Source organism: Sceloporus occidentalis, unplaced genomic scaffold (assembly GCF_023333645.1).
Source record: "Sceloporus occidentalis isolate IW3139 unplaced genomic scaffold, rSceOcc1.0.p SCAF_39, whole genome shotgun sequence".
Taxonomy (NCBI): domain Eukaryota; kingdom Metazoa; phylum Chordata; class Lepidosauria; order Squamata; family Phrynosomatidae; genus Sceloporus; species Sceloporus occidentalis.
In genome coordinates this window covers 7,460,363-7,480,711 of record NW_028317019.1, presented here as the reverse complement: position 1 = coordinate 7,480,711, position 20,349 = coordinate 7,460,363, and the positions used below count along the sequence as shown (strand labels likewise).

The following is a 20,349-nucleotide window of genomic DNA, read 5'->3' as shown; positions in this document are numbered from 1 at the left end:
ATCCATGGGTTTCTTGGTGTAAATAGCCCTCCACCAATACAGACAGAGACTGAATGAGTCTGTCCAGAATTTCTATGGGTCATTTTTGGCACCTGGGCTGTATCTCTATTGCCCAAACTTAGCACTTTGATACCATGAAACCTCCAAGACTCAGTCCCACAGAATCCTGGGATTTCATCTTTCAGGTACTTAGAATTATATAGCAATTCTCATGAAGGACTGCACTGGGGCTCTCTACCAAGCATCCAATTCTAAGCACCCCATTTCCAGGTTTCTGTAGGATGGCTCCACAGCCATTAACATGGCACCAAACTGCTACAATTGGATAATATGTATAGGACTTTGGTTGTCTACTTTCTGGTGTCCTTCTATCTCTCTTGTTGGGTTGTGAATTCAGGATTGTCCCAGGTCCTGAGGTTTGTGAGCTAAAACCTAGGACCTGGGGCAGGGCCTCTAGTGATCTCATTCAGCCAAATGCATAAATTAATAACCACAGCAACTCACAGCTTGTCATTCATATCTACTCAATATACGTACTTTCCTGTGTGGAAATGAAGAGAGACATTTTAAAGGTCTGTTCCCAGATCAAGGGGAAATGAGAGAACTATTCTTCCTCACTTACTTCGGGAGACATGATAAAGCACATTCAATTTACCCTCCTTGTTTCTAGCCAGATGGTGGTTGCAGAGTAGAGAGGTGAGCCCTTGTACCACCAGAACTAGGAGAAAGCAGGAAACTGAGCAAATCCATAGACCTTACAATCTTTGTGAGTTGAAGCAACCAATGAATCAAGCCTTGCAAATTATAATAAGCTACTGCTCTAGCAGCTGAATGGATAGTGGCACAGGACCCTTTCCTCTTGCCTGGAGTTGGGCTTCCTTCAAAATGGAGAAGAGGCTCCCTCATCTTCTTCCAGAAGATGATCCCTGAAAACTGGAAGCTCAATGCCAGGCCCTGATATATGCATCCCTAATGTCCCATGTAAAAAGAGCAAGAAAACACACACGTTACAGGAGAAGAACAGAAATAATCAATCAATTACTTTATTACAATCAAAGACCAGCAAATCAAAAATAAAATAACACATATAAGAAAACTACTCAGTTTTAAAAACAACAACAGAGAGATAAAAAGTCCTGGGGAAAAGACGGGAAATCAGGATTTGACTCGGGAGTCAGCGAATGTTTTGTGTTTCAATGAAGGGCTAGAAAGGAGACAGAAATGCATCTTCAGCATCCCCTTTTATGGTTGCAAACAGTTGAATTCTAGCAGCGCTTCATTAACGCTAATGCTGATGCTTCCATAATTAATGCTATCCTTCACAGATCCTAGATATGCAATGAAGAATGAGAATGGTCCAAATAACGCAAATGTTTATTGAATGTTCCTGTAAAGGCAAGGTGCTTTCAAACCAAAAACCTTGTAGCAGAAGTAGCATAAATAAAGATCATAATAGAACTTTACAAAATACAGCAAAATGTATGAAGGTTTGTTTTCCAAAAATGTATTTTCAACCATTAACATTTCTACACTTTCTCTCTAGTGTTGATTTTGAGGCCTCTAAAAGTGTGAATTCTGGGGAAATTGTTTAACGCACTCTTACATTTCTATGGCTTCTTTCCTATATGACTGCTTTGGTGATGTGTAAGGTTGGTACCTGAATGAAAACACTTGCCACACTTCTGGCATTTGTATGTTTTCTCTCTTGTGTGGACTCTGTGATGAACCATAAAGTTTAATTTGTCTATAAGGTATTTTCCACTCTGCTGGCATATCTATGGTTTCTCTCCTGTGTGGACTCTCTTATGCGCCACATGGTGCGTCTTCTGAGCAAAGCACTTTCCACACTGCTGACATTTCTATGGTTCCTTCCCAGTCTCCATTCTTTCATGATTCTCAAATTCTTCTAGAAAGAAGGCCAAAGACAGACAAGGCTCAGCATTAAGAGAGGAGAGACCTCACAATCTACAATGGAGCTAAGGAAGCTCACTAGGAAAACAAATAAGAGATAAGGGAGTTTGGGTGTCCCTTCATAGATATCAGTCATCATGGCTGCAATGGAACCCCTTAAAATATCTGAAAACAGCAACTTGACCTGGGTCACACAAGTTTAGTTGCAGCGGTTGTTAACGTTTTTTAGGTTCGCAGCTTCCTCAAAATACTTGAGGCGCCTCTATTATGCAGTTTCCCAGAGTCCCAAACTGAGTTCTGTCCAAACAGAGCCAGACATCTTTGCTCTGCTCCTTCCCTGGCTTCCAGATCCCTGATGCCCTTCCATTTCTCCCTCCTCTCTCCAATTTCCCCACCTGCTCTCTTCTCCATCTGCACTGCTAAAGCATTTCACCTTCAGCATCTCTTCCCTGCCATTCTCTCTCTTAGACACACTGAGATAGTATGGGGCAGGATAGAGACACTTTCAGTCCCATTTGGTGAGAAAGGTGGGATAATGCATAGATAAATGAGTCCATAGGAAAGGCTGGAGAAGGGGGCTTGGAATTAGACTCCAGTTTTGGTGAGGCTAGGGCTCAAGGGAGAAGCCTTGAAACAGCCTGGAGACATCTCCAAGACAGGGGTGGCCAGCCACACTGGGCCCACAGGGACCTCAGAGGTACCTCCCATTGAAATGAATACCCACCACTTTCCTTAGGGGAAGTAGAGGCAGTTTCGTCACTGTTGGGACCACTCTGGGCGCTTGTAGTAGGACCAAGGGAGGCCTTTTCCTCAATAGGACATTGGAAGCTTGTCCAGAGCATAGAAAAACAGGGACCAAAAATCCCTGTAAACTTGCTGAAGGATATACTGAGGAGCATTTGGGGCCAAAAACATTAACTGACATGGTTCCTCCTTAGGAAATCCTTGGATTGGCAGTCAAGGAAGCAGTATTTATAACTCTTAACTAGAGAGATCCAGTAGCTCAAAGAACTATGATTTCCAAGATTTCAGACGATGTTGCTATGATAATTAAAGTGGAATCATATTGCCATGTATGTAGCATACAAGACCACACCCCTGTTCTGAAGTAAGAGCAATGGATCCAGGTTTCTTCCCCAGCGAGGAGACATTTTCATAGGTTTCCATCATCACTTCATTGTACAGGGATTTCTGCTCTGGACTCAAGAGAGGCCCTTCCTCCTCAGAGAAGAAGACTTCCACGTCTGGAAGGGAGATCTGCAACAGAAAGTAGCCCTCATCCAGAGACTGACTGAGCAAAAGGGGAGAAAGAACATGGAGCATCCCAAATATGATTGTATCCCTTCAGAATATCAACAGAGTGGGATACATTGGGATATTCTCCCTTCTCTTTCCTTGCCTCCCTGGATCTTCATGAATGGAGAGAGAGGGAAAGACAAGGCTGCAGTCTTGGTCCCTGGACCTCTAGATTTCTCCTTGATGGAGACTGTGTTTAGCAATGGAGGCTCTTCCCTGGAGCTCTTCCCAACCTGCTTCACTGAACTGACAGAAGTCTAGGGCAGCCTTTCTAGTCTGTCTGGAGGTCAAGTACTCTTTGGATCCAAGTCAGAGAACACTCCAGGGCCCTCTTCCCTTCCCTAGGAATAGAAATAGGAAGACCATGCATTCAGTCATTAGGAATGGTTTCCTTTCATGATGGCTCCAAAACCAGGAGCCTCGCTGCATTGAAATGGAGGACCAGCCCTGTCTCAAAGCCATGGGTTCAGCGCTCTTCTAGTAGGAGAAGAAGTCCTACTGAGGACACTCTGAGGGCTGCCACTGGCTGGAGTCCCAGTTCCTCCCACCATCCCTGGCCCTGATTGGCTGGAAGCCCAGTCCCTCCCACCATCCCTGGCCCTGATTGGCTGGAATCCCAGGCCCTCCCACCATCCCTGGCCCTGATTGGCTGGAATCCCAGTCCTTCCCATCATTCCTGGCCCTGATTGGCTGGAACCCCACTCCCTCCCACCATCCCTGGCCCTGATTGGCTGGAATCCCAGTCCCGCCTGCCATCCCTGGCCCTGATTGGCTGGAATCCCAGTCCCTCCCTCCATCCCTGGCCCTGATTGGCTGGAATCCCAGTCCCTCCCACCATCCCAGGCCCTGATTGGCTGGAATCCCAGTCCCGCCTGCCATCCCTGGCCCTGATTGGCTGGAATCCCAGTCCCTCCCACCATCCCTGGCTCTGATTGGCTGGAAGCCCAGTCCCTCCCACCATCCTTGGCCTTAATTGGCTGGAATCCCAGTCCTTCCCACCATCCCAGGCTCTGATTGTCTGGAATCCCAGTCCCTCCCTCCATCCCTGGCTCTGATTGGCTGGAAGCTCAGTCCCTCCCTCCATCCCTGGCTCTGATTGGCTGGAATTCCAGTCTCTCCCACCATCCCTGGCCCTGATTGGCTGGAAGCCCAGTCCCTCCCACCATCCCTGGCGCTGATTGGCTGGAAGCCCAGTCCCTCCCACCATCCCTAGCTCTGATTGGCTGGAATCCCAGTCCCTCCCTCCATCCCTGGCTCTGATTGGCTGGAAGCTCAGTCCCGCCTACCATCCCTGGCCCTGACTGCCTGGAATCCCAGTCCCTCCCACCATCCGTGGCCCTGATTGGCTGGAATCCCACTCCATCCCTCCATCCCTGGCTCTGATTGGCTGGAATCTCAGTCCCTCCCACCATCCCTGGCTCTGATTGGCTGGAAGCCCAGTCCCTCTCACCATCCCTGGCTCTGATTGGCCGGAATACCAGTCCCTCCCTCCATCCCTGGCTCTGATTGGCTGGAATACCAGTCCCTCCCTCCATCCCTGGCTCTGATTGGCTGGAATCTCAGTCCCTTCCACCATCCCTGGCTCTGATTGACTGGAAGCCCAGTCCCTCCCACCATCCCTGGCCCTGATTGGCTGGAAGCCCACTCCCTCCCTCCATTTTGTGCTGCTTTTGACTGTGGGGAACAATGTTCCAGAACCTTCTCTGAGGCCTCAGTTGAACTGAGAGACTCCTCTTTCTCTCCTGAGGCTCCAGAGCCAGAAGGAGGCCAGGCTCCTTGGGCCAAAAGGAAGGAAGTGTGTCCCTTTGTGTGTCTTTTGTGTCTCTTTCCTGAGAGGGTTTTCTTATTACACAGCGCTGCTCCTTCTGGGTTTTAAAAGGGATCAGAAATGGGGAGGATAGTTTTAATACAAGCCTTATTCTTCTTCTTCACAAACATTGGGCTTTGACTACTATCCCTGTTTTTAATAACTGTCCAATAATTTAATGGGTTTTTATTTTGGATGGGAGGGTTAGGGTCAGGGTTTGGGAGATCATGAAATATGTTTTTATTGTATTGTATGGATATTTTTACTCTAAGCTGCTAAAAGGTGGCCATTCTTGTGTAGTAATTGTCTTGTGATTAACTCCCACAACAGCCTTGTAAGGTAGGCTTCATAGGCTGCTAGGGCTGGAAGGGAGCCCCAAGGGCCATCCATTCAGCCCCATTCTGCCCTCCAAGTCCTCCAAAGAGATGGCCATCCAGCCAGAGACTCCTCCAATGCTCTTGGAGGAAGCATCTCCCATAGATTTGCTCAGAGGTCATGGGACCCACAGTCCCATGGGAAACGGTCCTTACCCCCCCTTTGGGAAAGGAGACCCCCCCCCTCAGCCCCCTGGACTCTTTACTACCAGGAGCTACTATGGTTGTAACTCAGATGAGTTACCTAGCCATTGTCACCTTCTGCCCTCCATGGCCATTGGCACTGACCTTTCCCCATTGCCTTCCCTCCCTCAGCCCTTGGACCTCCTCCTCCTTCGCACTCAGAACAACCCTTCTCTATGGCTGAGGAGACGGACTCTGACCCAGGGAAGCTCCGGCCATAAAGGACTGAAGGAGAGCCCTTTCTGGGGCTGCAGGAATCAGTGTCCTTGTACTGAAGGTAGGCCTTTATTCCTGGAGCTGAAAGAGGACCTTTGTTTGAATGTTTCAGTCCAGGATTGTGTGAAAGGGTTGCAGCTGAGAGAAAGAGCCCATGCTTTGCAGGCATAAAGGCCCAAATTCAGCCTCTGGCAGCACTGTCTTCCTAGAAGGTGGAAGTGAGATATCGAGACCCCAGACACACAGTGCACCAGTGAGTCCTTTGTGTGAGGAATGTGTGTGTATGTGTTGTTTACTAGAGCTTTGTGAGGTATTTGTTCCACTGGGTTTATATAATGATTTTACATATGTCTTCTCTTCCCAAAAATGAGCATAATCCAGGATGCAATCTTCACTCATAAACCTATACAGAAGAAGCAATGGAAATGTAGAATAATAATAATAATAATAATAATAATAGGTTTTATTTATATACCGCCCAATCACTGGGAATCCGAGCGGTTTACAATAGAGGGGATAACAGACAGTTCCCTGCCCACAGGCTTACAATCTAAAAGACACGACACAAAAGGAGAAGGGAATGGTAAATACACTTAGATATCTAAATCAAAGGAATTTTGAACCAGCAAACAAACCAGGAAGATGGCTTGCATATACAATAAGGAAGTTAAAAGAACAAAACATCATTACAGTAATAAAAGAAGATTCGACATTAACATCTGGCCAAAATAAAATTCAGAAGACCTTCCAAGAATTCTATGTAAATTGTATAAAGGATCTCAAACATCTTGAGCCAAAATAGAAGAGTTTTTGGGAAAACCTAACTTAAAGCCACATTCAGACCAACAAAGAAATATATTAAAAGGACCATTGACAACAGCAGAAATCATCAAAGTAATAAGAAAAAGTTAAAAAAGGGGAAACACCAGGACTGATGGCTTCACCGCCAGTTATTATAAAGTATTTGAGGATCAGTTGTTAACAACACTCAAATTAACGATAAATGCCATCAAAGAAAACCATTATCCTGAAACATGGAAACAAGCTAATATAACTTTGCTGTTAAAAGACGATAGAGATGTAACTGAGGTAAAGAGCTATAGGCTAATTTCCTTATTAAATGTGGATTATAAATTATTTTCCATGATTTCGGCTGATACAGTAAAAAAAAAGACTGGATTTATAAGGTCCAATCGGGATTTCTCCCTCACAGAAAACTCAGTGATAACATAGGAAACATCTTCAATATAATTGAATATTTTGAAAGACACAATGGAAAAAACCTTGCACTTATCTTTCTTGGTTTAGGAAGGGCCTTTGATAACATAGGATTGGATATGTTATTTGCGACACTTGAAAAAATCGAAATAGGAGCTTCTTATTTAAGATTAATAAAGGCAATGTATAAAGATCAAAGAGCCAAACTAATAGTTAACTATAAAAAACAGAGGAATTTAAGGTTTCTAAAGGTACAAGGCAAGCTTTCCCACTATCACCCCTTTTGTTCATTCTGATCCTTGAAGCACTGAATAATAGGATAAGATTAGAAAATAAGATCAATGGAATAAAAATTAAAATACGTTGAGTTTAAAATGAGAGTCTTTGCAGACGACATTTGTTTATTCCCTGGAGAACCCAGAAAAGAGCACAAGACAATTGATGGATGTAATAGTGGAATTGGAATATGTTTCAGGACTAAAAGTAAACAGAGACAAAACAACATTAATAACACAAAATATGGGGAAAAAGAAGAACAAATCCTGGAAGAAATTAGTGGATTTAAAATGGGAAAGAAAGTTACATATTTAGGAATAAATGTAACAAATAAAAACTCATATCCATTTTACAATAACTATGAGACACATGGAAGGAAATCAGAAAAGACCTAGAAAAATGGGGGAAATTACACTTATTGATATTAGGAAAAATATCACTGATCCAAATGAGTTTCCTTCCTGAAATACTGTTTCTGTTCCAAGCAAAACCCATCATCCAGAATGAAAAACCATTGAATCTATGGCAAAAGGAAATTTCAAAATTTATTTGGAATAAAAAAAGAGCCAGGATAAAAACGAAAATACTTTGTGATGACAAAAGTAGAGGAGGGCTGGGTTGACCAAACTCAAAACTTCATTATGCTGCTTGTTGTTTAGTTTGGATTAGAGAATGGGTTCTGTTAGAGAATGAACAATTGTTATGTCTGGAGGGTAAACATTTAAGATTTGGGTGGCATGGATTCATAATTTACGGTAAAGAGAAAGTTCATAAAGAAAGCACAAATCATTTCGTAAGAAAAGCTCTATTGAAGATCTGGGGGAAAAACAAGTGTAGAATATGTCCAAAAATACCTTTATGGTGTTTGCCGCATGAGGCTCTTTTTGGGAGGAAAGGTATCCAGAAAACTAAATGGTTGAAATACAAGGATGTCCTGAAAGAATCGCAAGGAAAACTAGAGATCAAAACACAAGAAGAACCTAAAGAATCTGGCCTAGATTGTCACTGGTCTCTTTATCATCAAATGAGGGAGAGGTTTAAAATAGATGTGAAATTAGAATGAATACAGAATGAAACATGAGAATTGTGGAAGCCATGCTCCATGGTCATTCCATGCCTGATGAGAGTGTTGGGTGCGAGGCATTGGAGAAGCCTCCAGCTGTGTTTCTCTAGCCAGAAGCAAAAGGAAGGCATTCTCCTCTGAGGGCCACTGGGGAGGTCAGGAGGTTTCAGCAGATGATGCGCTCATTTCACATCTAGCTACAGGGACATAGCCAGGGACCTCTCCAATTCCCCATCCCCTGACCCCCCTCCACTCTCACAAGGCATGGAGTGTCAGGACCATGGAGAACAGGTCTGAGGAAATGACATGCATGTGGCCACTAGATGGAGCTCTTGTGGAAGTCATTGACAGCTCTAGTGGCAGTTAGATGTGTCAGCATTTAAACAGTGCATCATTGGAATGTTGATGCAACTGTCAACTGTCATTCTCACCTGTCACTGAGGAAGAGTCAGACAGTGTGTGCCTCAGAGTGGGTTGTTACTGGTGTGGATGGTGGAAGGTGTCGATGTGTATAGTGTTGTACACAGTGGAACTTCTTATATGAATAAATGCCTCATCTGAGAGAAGATTACAGTGTCTCTTCGCTCATTGAGAAAGCGACAGGTGTTTCTTCACCTCACAAGCTACTGACTACAGTCAAGGTGCAGAATCTGGCGCCATACAGTAACGTGTTGCCTCACATGCTGTGCAACATAGCAACGTCAAAAATGTTTTAACATGGAGTATCTGTTGTGTAGGGGAGTTGCAGTGAATCTATGCTAGGTCCATTGGGCTGTTTGGTGCAGAGGGAGGAAAGAGACACCCACCTCTGCATTGGATCAAAGGCATATGTCACCTGCGTATCTCACCAGCAGCATGCTGTTCTCTTTGTCTTTGAGTGGTGCAGGATTTCTTGCCAAACCAAGCCTAACCCTAGTCTCTTTTCTCAGGAACTTCATCTTGGTCTCCTTGTACACAGCTTTGGGCCATATTTTACTGGAAGAGACCACCAGGACAACCTCCCCCTTGCCCACCTAATGGCCAACACAGAGGCCAGGCGGAGAAAGTTGGGCTCCAAGAGAAAGAGGCGGTTGAAGTACAACAACTCTTTGGTGAGTTGCCATCCTTACTATTAGTTTCTTTTGTGTCATTGTTGGGCCAGCTCATGAAAGCAAGTGGAGAACATATTGTCCCAGTTTGGCAGAGAAAGTTCAGGTTAATCCTCTGTCACCCTACTTTTTCAGATGCTTTCAAAAATATCCCGTTTTCTTTCTCCTCCAGCCACTTTCCTCCTTCTCCTCAACTCATTTCAGTTGCTGCAAAATGACTTCCAAGGAGTTTGCACCCCATCAACTCAAAAAGGGGGACAGGAGAGGAGATAAGTTGCCAGGGTCTTCCCTTGCCAGGAGGCTGTGGCAAAAGCAAACTGTTGTGCCCTTCCTAGTTTGTGTGATCTTCCTCCTAAACAACTTTGGCCATCCTCACCACCTTCTGGTGTTGCTTGTCCACATGTGTCTTGCTTTTCCTGTCTGTGAAATGTTGGGGATATGGGAGACCACCTCTGGATCTAAACTGAGGGTGGGCCCAGTGGCCCTGAAGTCCAGAGTGCTCCCCAGAACTGTATCCCAGCCATGGCCTAAATTATATTGTTTGTTATAGTGTATATTATATTGAAATGATTCGAAACAAACTGGATCTCAAAGGCAGTAGCTTTTTGCTTGCTAACAGAATTTAAAGTTTATTTCCTGGACTGAATTCTGAAGTGATGAAATAATATTTGGGATGCAACATGTGCTTTCCTCCCCTTTTGCTTAATCACTCTCTGGATGAGGGCTATTTTCTATTTCAGATGACCTTTGCAGATGTGGCCGTATATTTCACTGAGGATGAATGGAATCTGTTGACAACGAAACAGAAACTTTTGTACAATTATGTAATGATGGACAATTATGAGAATGTGGCTTCTGTAGGTAAGGAACCTGAATCCATTGCTCTTTCTACAAAGACTGAGGGCCCTTTCATACTATATTATTATGCCGCTATGGTTCCACTAGAATTATAGAATCATAGAGTTGGAATAGACCACAAGGCCCATCCAGTTCAACCCCCTTCTGCCATGCAGGAATACACATTCAAATCACTCCCAAGAGATGGCCATCCAGCCTCTCTTTAAAGACATCCAAAGAAGAGGACTCCACCAAACTAAGGGAGTATATTCCACTGTCAAAGAGCTCTTACTGTCACAAAGTTCCTCCTAATGTTTAGGTGGAACCCCTTTCCCTGTGGCTTGCATCTGTTGTGGTGTCTCCTTTTCCCTGTAGCAGAAAAAAGCAAGCCTGCTCCTTGCGCAAAATACCACCCTCTCAAATATTTAAACTTGGATATCATATCCACTCTTTATCTTCTTTTCTCCAGGCTAAACATAACCAGCCCTCTAAGCTGCTCCTCATAGAGCTTGATGGTTTCCAGACCCTTCACCACTTTGGTTGCCCTCCTTTGGACATGCTCCAATTTGTCAACATCCTTTTTGAATTGTGGGCCCCAGAACTGGACACAGGATTATTCCAAGCGAGGTCTGACCAAAGCAGAATAGAGTGGCACTATTACTTCCCTTGATCTAGAAAGTATTCTTGTAATGATGCACCCTAGAATCACATGGGCCTTTGTAGCTGCTGCATCACACTGTTGGCCCATGTTCAACTTGTGGTCTACTTGGAATCCTAGATCCCTTTCATACGTAGTTTAATTGTGATAGCAACATATTATAAATATTTGAATCTGTAGTTCAGAAAGGCATTATTGCGCTCCAGTTTCTACAGATTCTAAATACCCCATCCTAAACTGCCTATTCTAGGATTTTGTGGAAAGAAGCCATTGAGATTAATGCTTTTCACACCCAAATGGTACTCAGCACACCGCTGAGCAAGTTTCCTTTTAAAGCTCTGGAGAGTCTTCTTGGGGGAAAGACCTCTCTTGGGCCTGCAGTGGCAAAATGGCCTCCACTTCCCAAAAGGGATGCTATGGGATGCTGAGGAGCAAAATATTGTTTCATTCTGCCCCCCCCCCCCCAGCAATACAATGTGGGGTTGCCCCTGAGATCTCCTCCAAACCCCATCAGTAGTCCATGCCTGTCTTATAGATGTTTTAAGGCTGTTTTAAGACTGCTCCCTGGCACTTCACCATCACCAAAATTGGAATCCAGGTCCCAGCTCCTTTGCTCTGCCTTTGCCAATGAATTATTTGTATATTGATTATCCTGCCTTTCTCAAGAAATGGGCCTCAAAGTGTCCCTTTTATGCATCACACTCTGTGCGTATATGTCTGTGATAAAGAGACGGACGGAAAGTGAAAAAGTGAAAGGCATGGAAGAGATGCTGAAAATGAGATGCTGATGGGCAAGAAAGAAGGTTAGAGAGCAGAAGGAGAAAGTGAAGGGGATCAGGCCTCTGGGAGCCAGGAGGGGAAGGCAGGAGCCAAGCCAGGATCGCCTAGCTCTGTGCGGAGAGGAAGGGACCCCTGGGAAGGGCCAGGAGAGGGGCCTTGGGGATTGGGAGGCAGTTCTGACAAATTTTCAGAACTGGTTTCAGTGAACTAATGAGAACCGGCTCAGGTCCTTGTTTTCAGACATATTAAGTGGTTTTATTTAGCAATTATGAGTAATATTTAGGAAGGAAGGAAAGGAGGACACAATTAGAGAAAAGGCACTTTTATTTTCCAACCTGAGCTTGCTTAGCTGCCTTTTTGGTTCCAGAGGCCCTTTGTTACCCAAAATGCTGGAGTCTGGGGAGGACACTTGCAAGTGCTATACTTTGGGGGGAGGGGGGGATTTGGTACTTAGCTCTAAGAAGAGACATAATTTTCGTCAGGCAACAGTGACCTCGGAGGTCAGCCCAACTATACCAATCTCACATAACTACAGAGGCATTTCAAATGGGTTTTTATGTTTTATTTAGGGAAAAAGCAAAATACATGCACCCACACAGCGCGCGCGCGCACACACACAGACAAGCATTCATTCATACACACAAGAGGTAAGTAAAAAAGGTGGGATTGGTGAATAATGTAAAGCTATACTAATGGTAATACATTTCCTAGAATGTTCTTGATTCCAATTGCTGAGGGTCCTGCAAGGGAACAGAAAGTGGTTTTGTTGAGTATATTGAGGCGCTTAGCCATGTAAACCAACAGAGTTTCTCTCTGCAATGGGACTGACGCCAAAGAACAGTAAATATCAGGGCGGACATTTATACTGAAATTGTTGCTTATGGACAGAGACTGAGTGTTCAAAATGGTTTAAATCGCTTTAGTATGTTTCCTGGGTGGGGAAAGAATTGTCTGAATCCAAACTGAATGCAACGGATGCTTGATGCAAATACCTCAGACAAAAGGGATTAGCACACCGGCTCTCAGGTCCTTCTTAGCTCTGAATTCCAGTCCTGTTCATAAGCCAATGTACAGCGCAATCTGAAAGCAACACTTCCAGATGCAGCTCAACAATAACATAGCAGAGTATGGAAACAAATATCCAGATATAGGTTTTGGCAATGCACTGACTACTGTCCACACTTAAAAGTAACTCACAGACACAGTTCATTTCACCCAAGTCCTTGGAGGTTCTCTATCCTGAGTTGCAAAATAATACAAATCTTTGCAAGCTCTCTGACTTCCATCAACTTCACAATCTCTTGTACACACAACTCCATTCCAGTCTACACCAATCTGCAGATGAGCTGTATAGTGTATTGGTTGTGAGTCATCTGGGGCAAAAGAGCATGAAGTGACCTCTGCAGTTAGATTGCATCATGCTTTGGGCTCTGACTCAGGAAACTATGGCAGTCTCATAGGAAATGATGCCACTTGTCAATCAAAATATTTTAAATCATGTTTAATGGAATATTTTTTCAACAGTCCTTTGACTATCTGCTTCGACCAATTCCCTTAAGGCAGTTCTACTACAATCTCTTCTTTGCTCCTGTCAGTAGGGATACAATTGTTTCATGGATTTCGGGACATCTGCAATAGTGTCATGCTCAGGTCACTCTCAGCAACTTTATTAATTTAATATCAAATAGGGAGGGTTCAGCAAGGGTTAAAAATTGGGGTAGCACCCTCCTCTCTTAATTCTGATATTCATTCTTGACTGTGATTGTCCTTCTTTACAGAAGAACTTGTGAGTCATGAGAGAGTCCACACAGGAGAGAAGCCATACAAATGCCAGCATTGTGGGAAATGTTTTTCTCGGCAGCCACACCTAGTGAAACATCAGAGAGTCCACACAGGAGAGAAGCCATACAAATGCCAGCATTGTAAGAAAGGTTTTTCTTCAAAGTCACACCTAGTGATACATCAGAGAGTCCACACAGGAGAGAAGCCATACAAATGCCAGCATTGTGGGAAATGTTTTTCTCGGCAGCCACACCTAGTGATACATCAGAGAGTCCACACAGGAGAGAAGCCATACAAATGCCAGCGTTGTGAGAAATGTTTTTCGTCAAAGTCACACCTAGTGATACATCAGAGAGTCCACACAGGAGAGAAGCCATACAAATGCCAGCGTTGTGGGAAATGTTTTTCTGAGAAGTCAAGCCTAGTTAAACATCAACGAGTCCACACAGGAGAGAAGCCATACAAATGCCAGCGTTGTGAGAAATGTTTTTCGTTAAAGTCAAATCTATTGACACATCAGAGAGTCCACACAGGAGAGAAGCCATACAAATGCCAGCATTGTGGGAAATGTTTTTCTTTGAAGGCAATCTTAGTGAGACATCAGAGAGTCCACACAGGAGAGAAGCCATACAAATGCCAGCATTGTGGGAAATGTTTCTCTCAGAACTCAAGCCTAGTGAAACATCAGAGAGTCTACACAGGAGAGAAGCCACTCCAATCTCAGCAGTAAACTAACATTGTTTTTCTCAATAAGAAATACAAAAAGGATATTTTCAATCCAATAATGCAAAGAAATGCCCTTGTGATTTTGTGTGTTACGTTTGTCTGTCTATATGTCTGTTTCTGTTTTAAAGTTATAGTTTGTTAAGTTTAATTGCTATTAGTATAGATAATTGCTTCAGGTTATAAACTTGGCTGGGGATTATGGGTCATGGCATAGGTCAGCTAGATGGGGGTGCTGGGATTTTTTCTTACAACTGGCTAGAATAGTTATGGGAATGATAGCTTTTGGAAAGTTTGGGATGTTGTCTGAAGAAAGGTGGGGGCAGGTATTAACAGAAAGGGGTCTAGTTTCTGGGAATGGCAAAGGGAGCCTTGTTCCCTTTGGGGCATAGACTGTGCGACTGTGGTGGTTGAGGCTAGGATTGGAAGAGGGTGGGTTTTAGGTGTTGGGGTTTCAATGTATTCTTTGTCTTGGGGAGGGCAGTTCTGGTTTAAACACTGAATTTCTGATTATGTGTTCTCAATAAAGTTATTTCTTGTTTCAATGTGTTGGACTCTTTGATGCAGAGAAGTTCTGAATTTGCACAAAATACACTTTATTCTCTCATCAGTCCTCAGCTCCATTCCCAGCCATAAGAAGAACAGAGGCAAACACACACAAACACATACCAAACAGACAGATAGAGCTCTATGTACAAAGCAGAGCCTTCCTTCCTTCCCTTTCCCTCCTGAGTCCAGCTCCTCCTTGGGCTCCATTCTGGCATCCTCCAAGCCTCCTCAAAGGAAGGAAGGAAGGAAGGAAGGAAGGAAGGAAGGAAGGAAGGAAGGGTGCACTCCTTCCCTTTCCACAAAGGTTGCCAATGGAATAAGCTCAGCAGCAAGGCCCTGGCGATCTCTGTGCATGCTCAGGAGAGGCCTTTGGGGCATGTGCACATGCTCAGTCTCAGGCCCTGAAGCCATTGCTGCCCTCACAGTCTGTTCAGAGGGAGGAAGAGATGGAAGTGGGGGAGAGAAATGTATGAGAAAAAGGGGGCAGGGGGCACTTGAGGAGAGGCATGGTCATGGGGGGAGGGGGCAGGGTCCTTAAGATGTAAAAAGGGCTTTAAGGAGCCCCTCCCTCCTGGAAAGTGGGGCAGAGGAGAGACTCTCCCTTCCTTCCTCCTCATTTGGGGGGAGATAAGGGCTGGCAAGCCCCCCTCTTTGGTCTTCCAATGGGGGCACCCTCTTCATCTCTGGGAAGAGGGGAGGCTCCCAGTCAAAAGACTTTTGTGACAAATAAAAAGCATCAGATAGCTTAGGCTTCAATAGCATTGGAAACAACAGCTTTCTGGGGGGAAGGGGTTTTCCCTGGGGGAAGAGGGCTGTGTCTGTGGGGGAGAGAAGAGCCCAGATTTAGGCCAAAGCCAAGAGCAGGCAGAAAGAGGGAGCTCAAAGCCCCTTCTGGGGAGAGGGATATCCCCCTGGCAACTAGCCTTAGAGGCCCACAGCATGTGGATTAGTTTCCCCACACACACACACACACATCCTTTCCTTACCTTTCACAACAACCCCGCAAAGATCAGTGATCCTCCTCTGGGAACAAGCAGAAAGGACATGGAAACCATTGTTAGTTCTTTGCCTGAAAGTCCCCTTCCTTGAACGGATGGAGGTTAAAGGAAGGAAAGAAGGAAAGTGTCAAGGGAAGAGATGGCATAAAGGGGGCTGCTGAAAGACAGGGGCCATTTGGATAGGAATCCCTCAGCAACCATTTTGGGAAAGAGGGCTCTGCCTCTGGACAGAGAGATGGAGAATGTGCTCATTTGGGGAAATGTTAGGGTCCCTCTATTGGGCCACATTCTCCTCTGCCCTGGAGCCTTCTTTTGAAGCCCCATAGACAGGGAAGATCTAGACCATGCCCTCCCCAGGAAAGGAAGCCCCCTCCCTTTGCAGGCCCCATAGACGGAGGGAAGATAAGAAGATGATAAAGAGGGGAAATCCCCTGGAGTGGATGGATTTACAGCTAGATATTATGAAATATTTCAAGGGGAACTAGTGGATCCACTATATAAATGGTTTAATCCTATTAATGCAGAGGGGATTCCAGAATCATGGGAGCTAGCGAGTATCACTTTAATTCCTAAAGAAGGAAAGGACAGCTTGTTAATGACTAATTATAGACCAATAAGTTTGCTGAACTCTGATTATATGATATTCACACAAATACTTGCCAGCAGACTGAAGGGAATTTTGAATTCGACAATTGGGAAGGAGCAAAACGGTTTTTTACCGGGCAGAAAGATTAGGATCAATATCAGAACGATTATAAATTGTCTTGAATTTTACCAGGTCAGTAATGAGAAAAAATGTGCCCTAATTGCTATTGACACGGAGAAAGCCTCCGAAGGCGTGAGATGGGATTTTTTGATAGAAGTGGTAAAAAGTATGGAAATGGGAGACAATAAGGCAAATATATAATCGGCAAAGAGCTTAATTATCAACGGAGAAAGATCCTAATGATGTATGATAAATAAGGGCACAAGGCAAGGATGCCCGATATCACCGCTCTTATTCTTAGTAGTGATGGAAATTTTGGTTTCCTCTGTTAAAGGTAATCCAAATATAAAAGGGAATAACAGGAAAGGAAAGGAAACCAAGATAAGAGCATTTGCGGATGACGTGGTAACAGTTTTGGAGGACCCAAATCGGGGCAGAGAACCGCTGCTACAGGAGCTAAACAAATTCGGCAAATTCACAGGACTGAAAATCAATAAAGACAAGACAGTGTTGATAACTAAAAATATGACTGGAGAAGATGTAGAGGAATGAAAGAGGAAACCGGGCTTCCAAGTAGGAAAGAAACTGAGGCGCTTAGGAATTTGGATTTCTAAAGACAATAATTATTTAGGGGTATGGAAAGACATAAGAGAAAATTTAAGGAGATGGAGCTGGTTAAATCTTTCACTACTAGGCAGAATTGCCGTCATCAAAATGGCACTTCTACAGAAAAGTATGTTTCTGCTACAAAATTTGCCAATAGAGATTAAGGATAAGATGTTTAAAGGTTGGGAAGCCGAGCTAAAAAAATCCATATGGAAAGGACACAAACCTCGGATTAAATGGGAGGAGCTCAAAGATGCTTCAGAGAGAGGGGCTATTTGCTCTCAGACCTCAGATTATATTACTGGGCATGTAATCTAATTTGGATCCAAAACTGGATTAAATTAGAGGACAAAGAAATGCTTGATCTAGAGGATGTGCAGTTAAGATTTGGTTGGCACGCCTTCTTATGTTATGAGAAGTTGGGGATGAATAAAGACTTCAATAATCATCCAATGAGGAAATCTTTACTACTCACTTGGAACAAGATTAAAAAGACATTTTATTGTAAGTTACCCCTTTGGACATCGGCCCAGAAGGCACTCTTCGGTAGATGGATAAGCATCAGTAATTGGCTCACTTACAAACATTGGCTTAAGAAGGATCAATCAGGGAATTGGTCGATAAGATCTAGGGAAGATATTGACAAGGATGGACATAATAGACAGTGGTTTAATTCCTACCAGCTAAAACAAAGATTTCTGGTAGACGACAAAACAATAGGGATCGAAGCTAGACTAAACGAATTGGATGATTTGTTCTGGCAACCTGATAAGAAAAAGATATCCAAACTACACAAACTACTGTTGAGCAGGAATATGGAACAGGAGACTGTAAAAGAGTATATGGGGAAATGGGCGCAGGATATGGGATGCAAAATGGAAATGGAAGAATGGCAAAACACCTGGAATAGAACAAATACATTTACAGTAGCGCAGGATCTAAAAGAGAATCACATGAAAATAATGAACAGGTGATATTACACCCCATGGAAGCTAAAAAAAACATAAATTAGCACAGGGGAATGAATTGTTGGGGGTGTGATTGTAAAAAGGGAAACATCTATCATATATGGTGGCATTGCAGGGAAATTCAGACATTTTGGAAGAAAGTACATGACTCAATACAGCAGATATTGGGAATAAAATTCCCAATGAGCCCTAAATTGTACTTACTCAATATAACTTCGATTTTAAGCCCACGGGACGAAAGACAATATTGGAGGATTATATTACATCTTGTAACAGCAGCTAGAATTGAAATAGCAAAGTTATGGAAGTCAGATGAGATCCAAGACGGGAAAATTGGATGCAGAGAGTTAATGATTACAGGGAACGGGACAAACTCTCTTGTAGGGCCCAGAATTACGATATGGAAAAAGAGAAGAGGAATGGGGGAAAGAATGGAACTTAAATATGAAGCTCATTGAGGTTTGAATTAACTGGAATTGAATCTACAAAGTCTGTTCTTCAAAAATTTGTTTAAAAGTGTATCTTTATTCTCTGATTAATTATAGGTCAGTAGAAGAAAGTTTGAGTCTCCTGCTAAAAGAAAACCATGATAAAGAAGGAATCGAATACTGCGAAGTTATGCATACGGTATTTTGACAATAGATAAGAACATAAATGAAAACTGATATTATCAATAAGCAATTGGGATATATTGTGTTCATACGTTTTAGAGTTGTGCATAAAATTTGTGTTTAAAAGCAGGTTTCGGTTATAATATTATGAAAGTGAGCTCTTTGAAAGGCCAAGAAGACAGAAAGCAGAAAGTGGGTCCAAGGAAACGGAAAGATTTGTGACAGTGATGTTATGGATACTGGATTTGTGTTGTTGTTTTCTATTTTTATGACTCAGAAAATAATAAAGATTATATAAACGTCAAATCTTTAATGAAGATTACTATGTTTTGTGGGAAGAAATGGTAATATCTGGGGAATATGTACAAAGGATTTACATTGAAAAGGGGAGGGAATAATTCCAATTCAAAATAAAATTGGAATAGGTCAAGTATGAAGACAAATAGAGAATTATGGACTCTCATCCATAGGGTTGCCATGAGTCTAAATCGACTTGAGAACAAGAAAAGATGTAAAGACTAATTAGCCAGAGATAAAAGAGGATTATTTAAAGGAAGGAGCTAACTGTCGCTTTAGGTTTGGAAGTTTATTCCAATGTATTTTGCATTTAGAATTATATGTATATATGGCATTCATATGTATGTTTGGTAATTTAAATGTCGTTCATTTGTTTGTTATAAGTTATATGTATTTTTTTTCAACTTCATCTTTATTTAAGTTTCCAAATACATAAAACACGACCAACACATAATTCAAATAAAAATTGCTTGTAAAAGCAAATTTGAGTCTTGACTGGTCATTTGGGACCCTCTTAAGTCTTCCTTTTCCGTCTTCTGAATCTGAGCCCATTTGAATGTCCTTCGCCTTGAAACCTCCCTCCGAAATATGAAGTCTAGCTGTGAATTATTCCTTTACAATTTAAGTAAAAAAAGAAAGAAACTGCAATTTTTTTCTTTCAATTTTACAAAGAAATTTTGTCTACTTCTCTTACTATTTTGTAAGGTTAACAACAACTGAAGAAATATATATTTATACAGATGTTCACATCAATTTCATTGCATGGATCTCTCTCTATTGTTTTTAATATACACAGTGAGTCATTCAATCATCCTCTGTGGACCTGGGATTTATATAAGAAAGCAAAAAGAAACAGAATATGTTTATATTCAATTTATAACATGCATAGCATAATATTCTTAAAGATCCTTAAATTTCATTCTCCCAAATCCACTGAGAACAGTAAAAAGAGAGGACTTTCATTAGTCCTCCACTAGCGACAAGTTTAATTCCCATTCTTTTCCCTTATCAAAACTTTCCTCCACTCCTCCTTTCTTCTGCCTTTATCATGATTTTGGGCTATACATGAAAGTCTATCCAATTCCCTGGACTCATTTACTTTCAGCATCCAGTTTCCCCAAGTTGGTCTCTTATCAGATTTCCATAATTTAGCTATTTCTGTTCTAGCTGCCGTAACAAAATATGTCTTTTAATACAATAAAGATTTTAAAAAGAAACCTTCTGGGTGACCTTGGGGAAGTCGCACTCTCTCAACCTCAAGGGAAGGCAATGGCAAAGCTCCTCTGAACAAACCTTGCCAAGAACAACCCAGGATAGCTTCGCCATAAGTCAGAAACCATTTCAAGACACACAACAAAAACAACAGTTGTTTTAATGGTCAGAACCTGCCTTATGTCCCAAA

General features: G+C 42.9%; 1 protein-coding gene across 1 annotated transcript; it reads left to right on the top strand.

Moving 5' to 3' along the window:
• Window positions 1-11,223: 11,223 nt before the first annotated feature.
• Window positions 11,224-14,504, top strand: LOC149290509 (uncharacterized). The gene is made up of 2 exons (XM_089489353.1): window positions 11,224-11,245; window positions 13,486-14,504. The coding sequence occupies exons 1-2, from the start codon at window positions 11,224-11,226 to the stop codon at window positions 14,217-14,219; spliced, it is 756 nt and encodes a 251-aa protein (XP_089345479.1). The 3' UTR covers window positions 14,220-14,504.
• The last annotated feature ends 5,845 nt before the right edge of the window (window positions 14,505-20,349 follow it).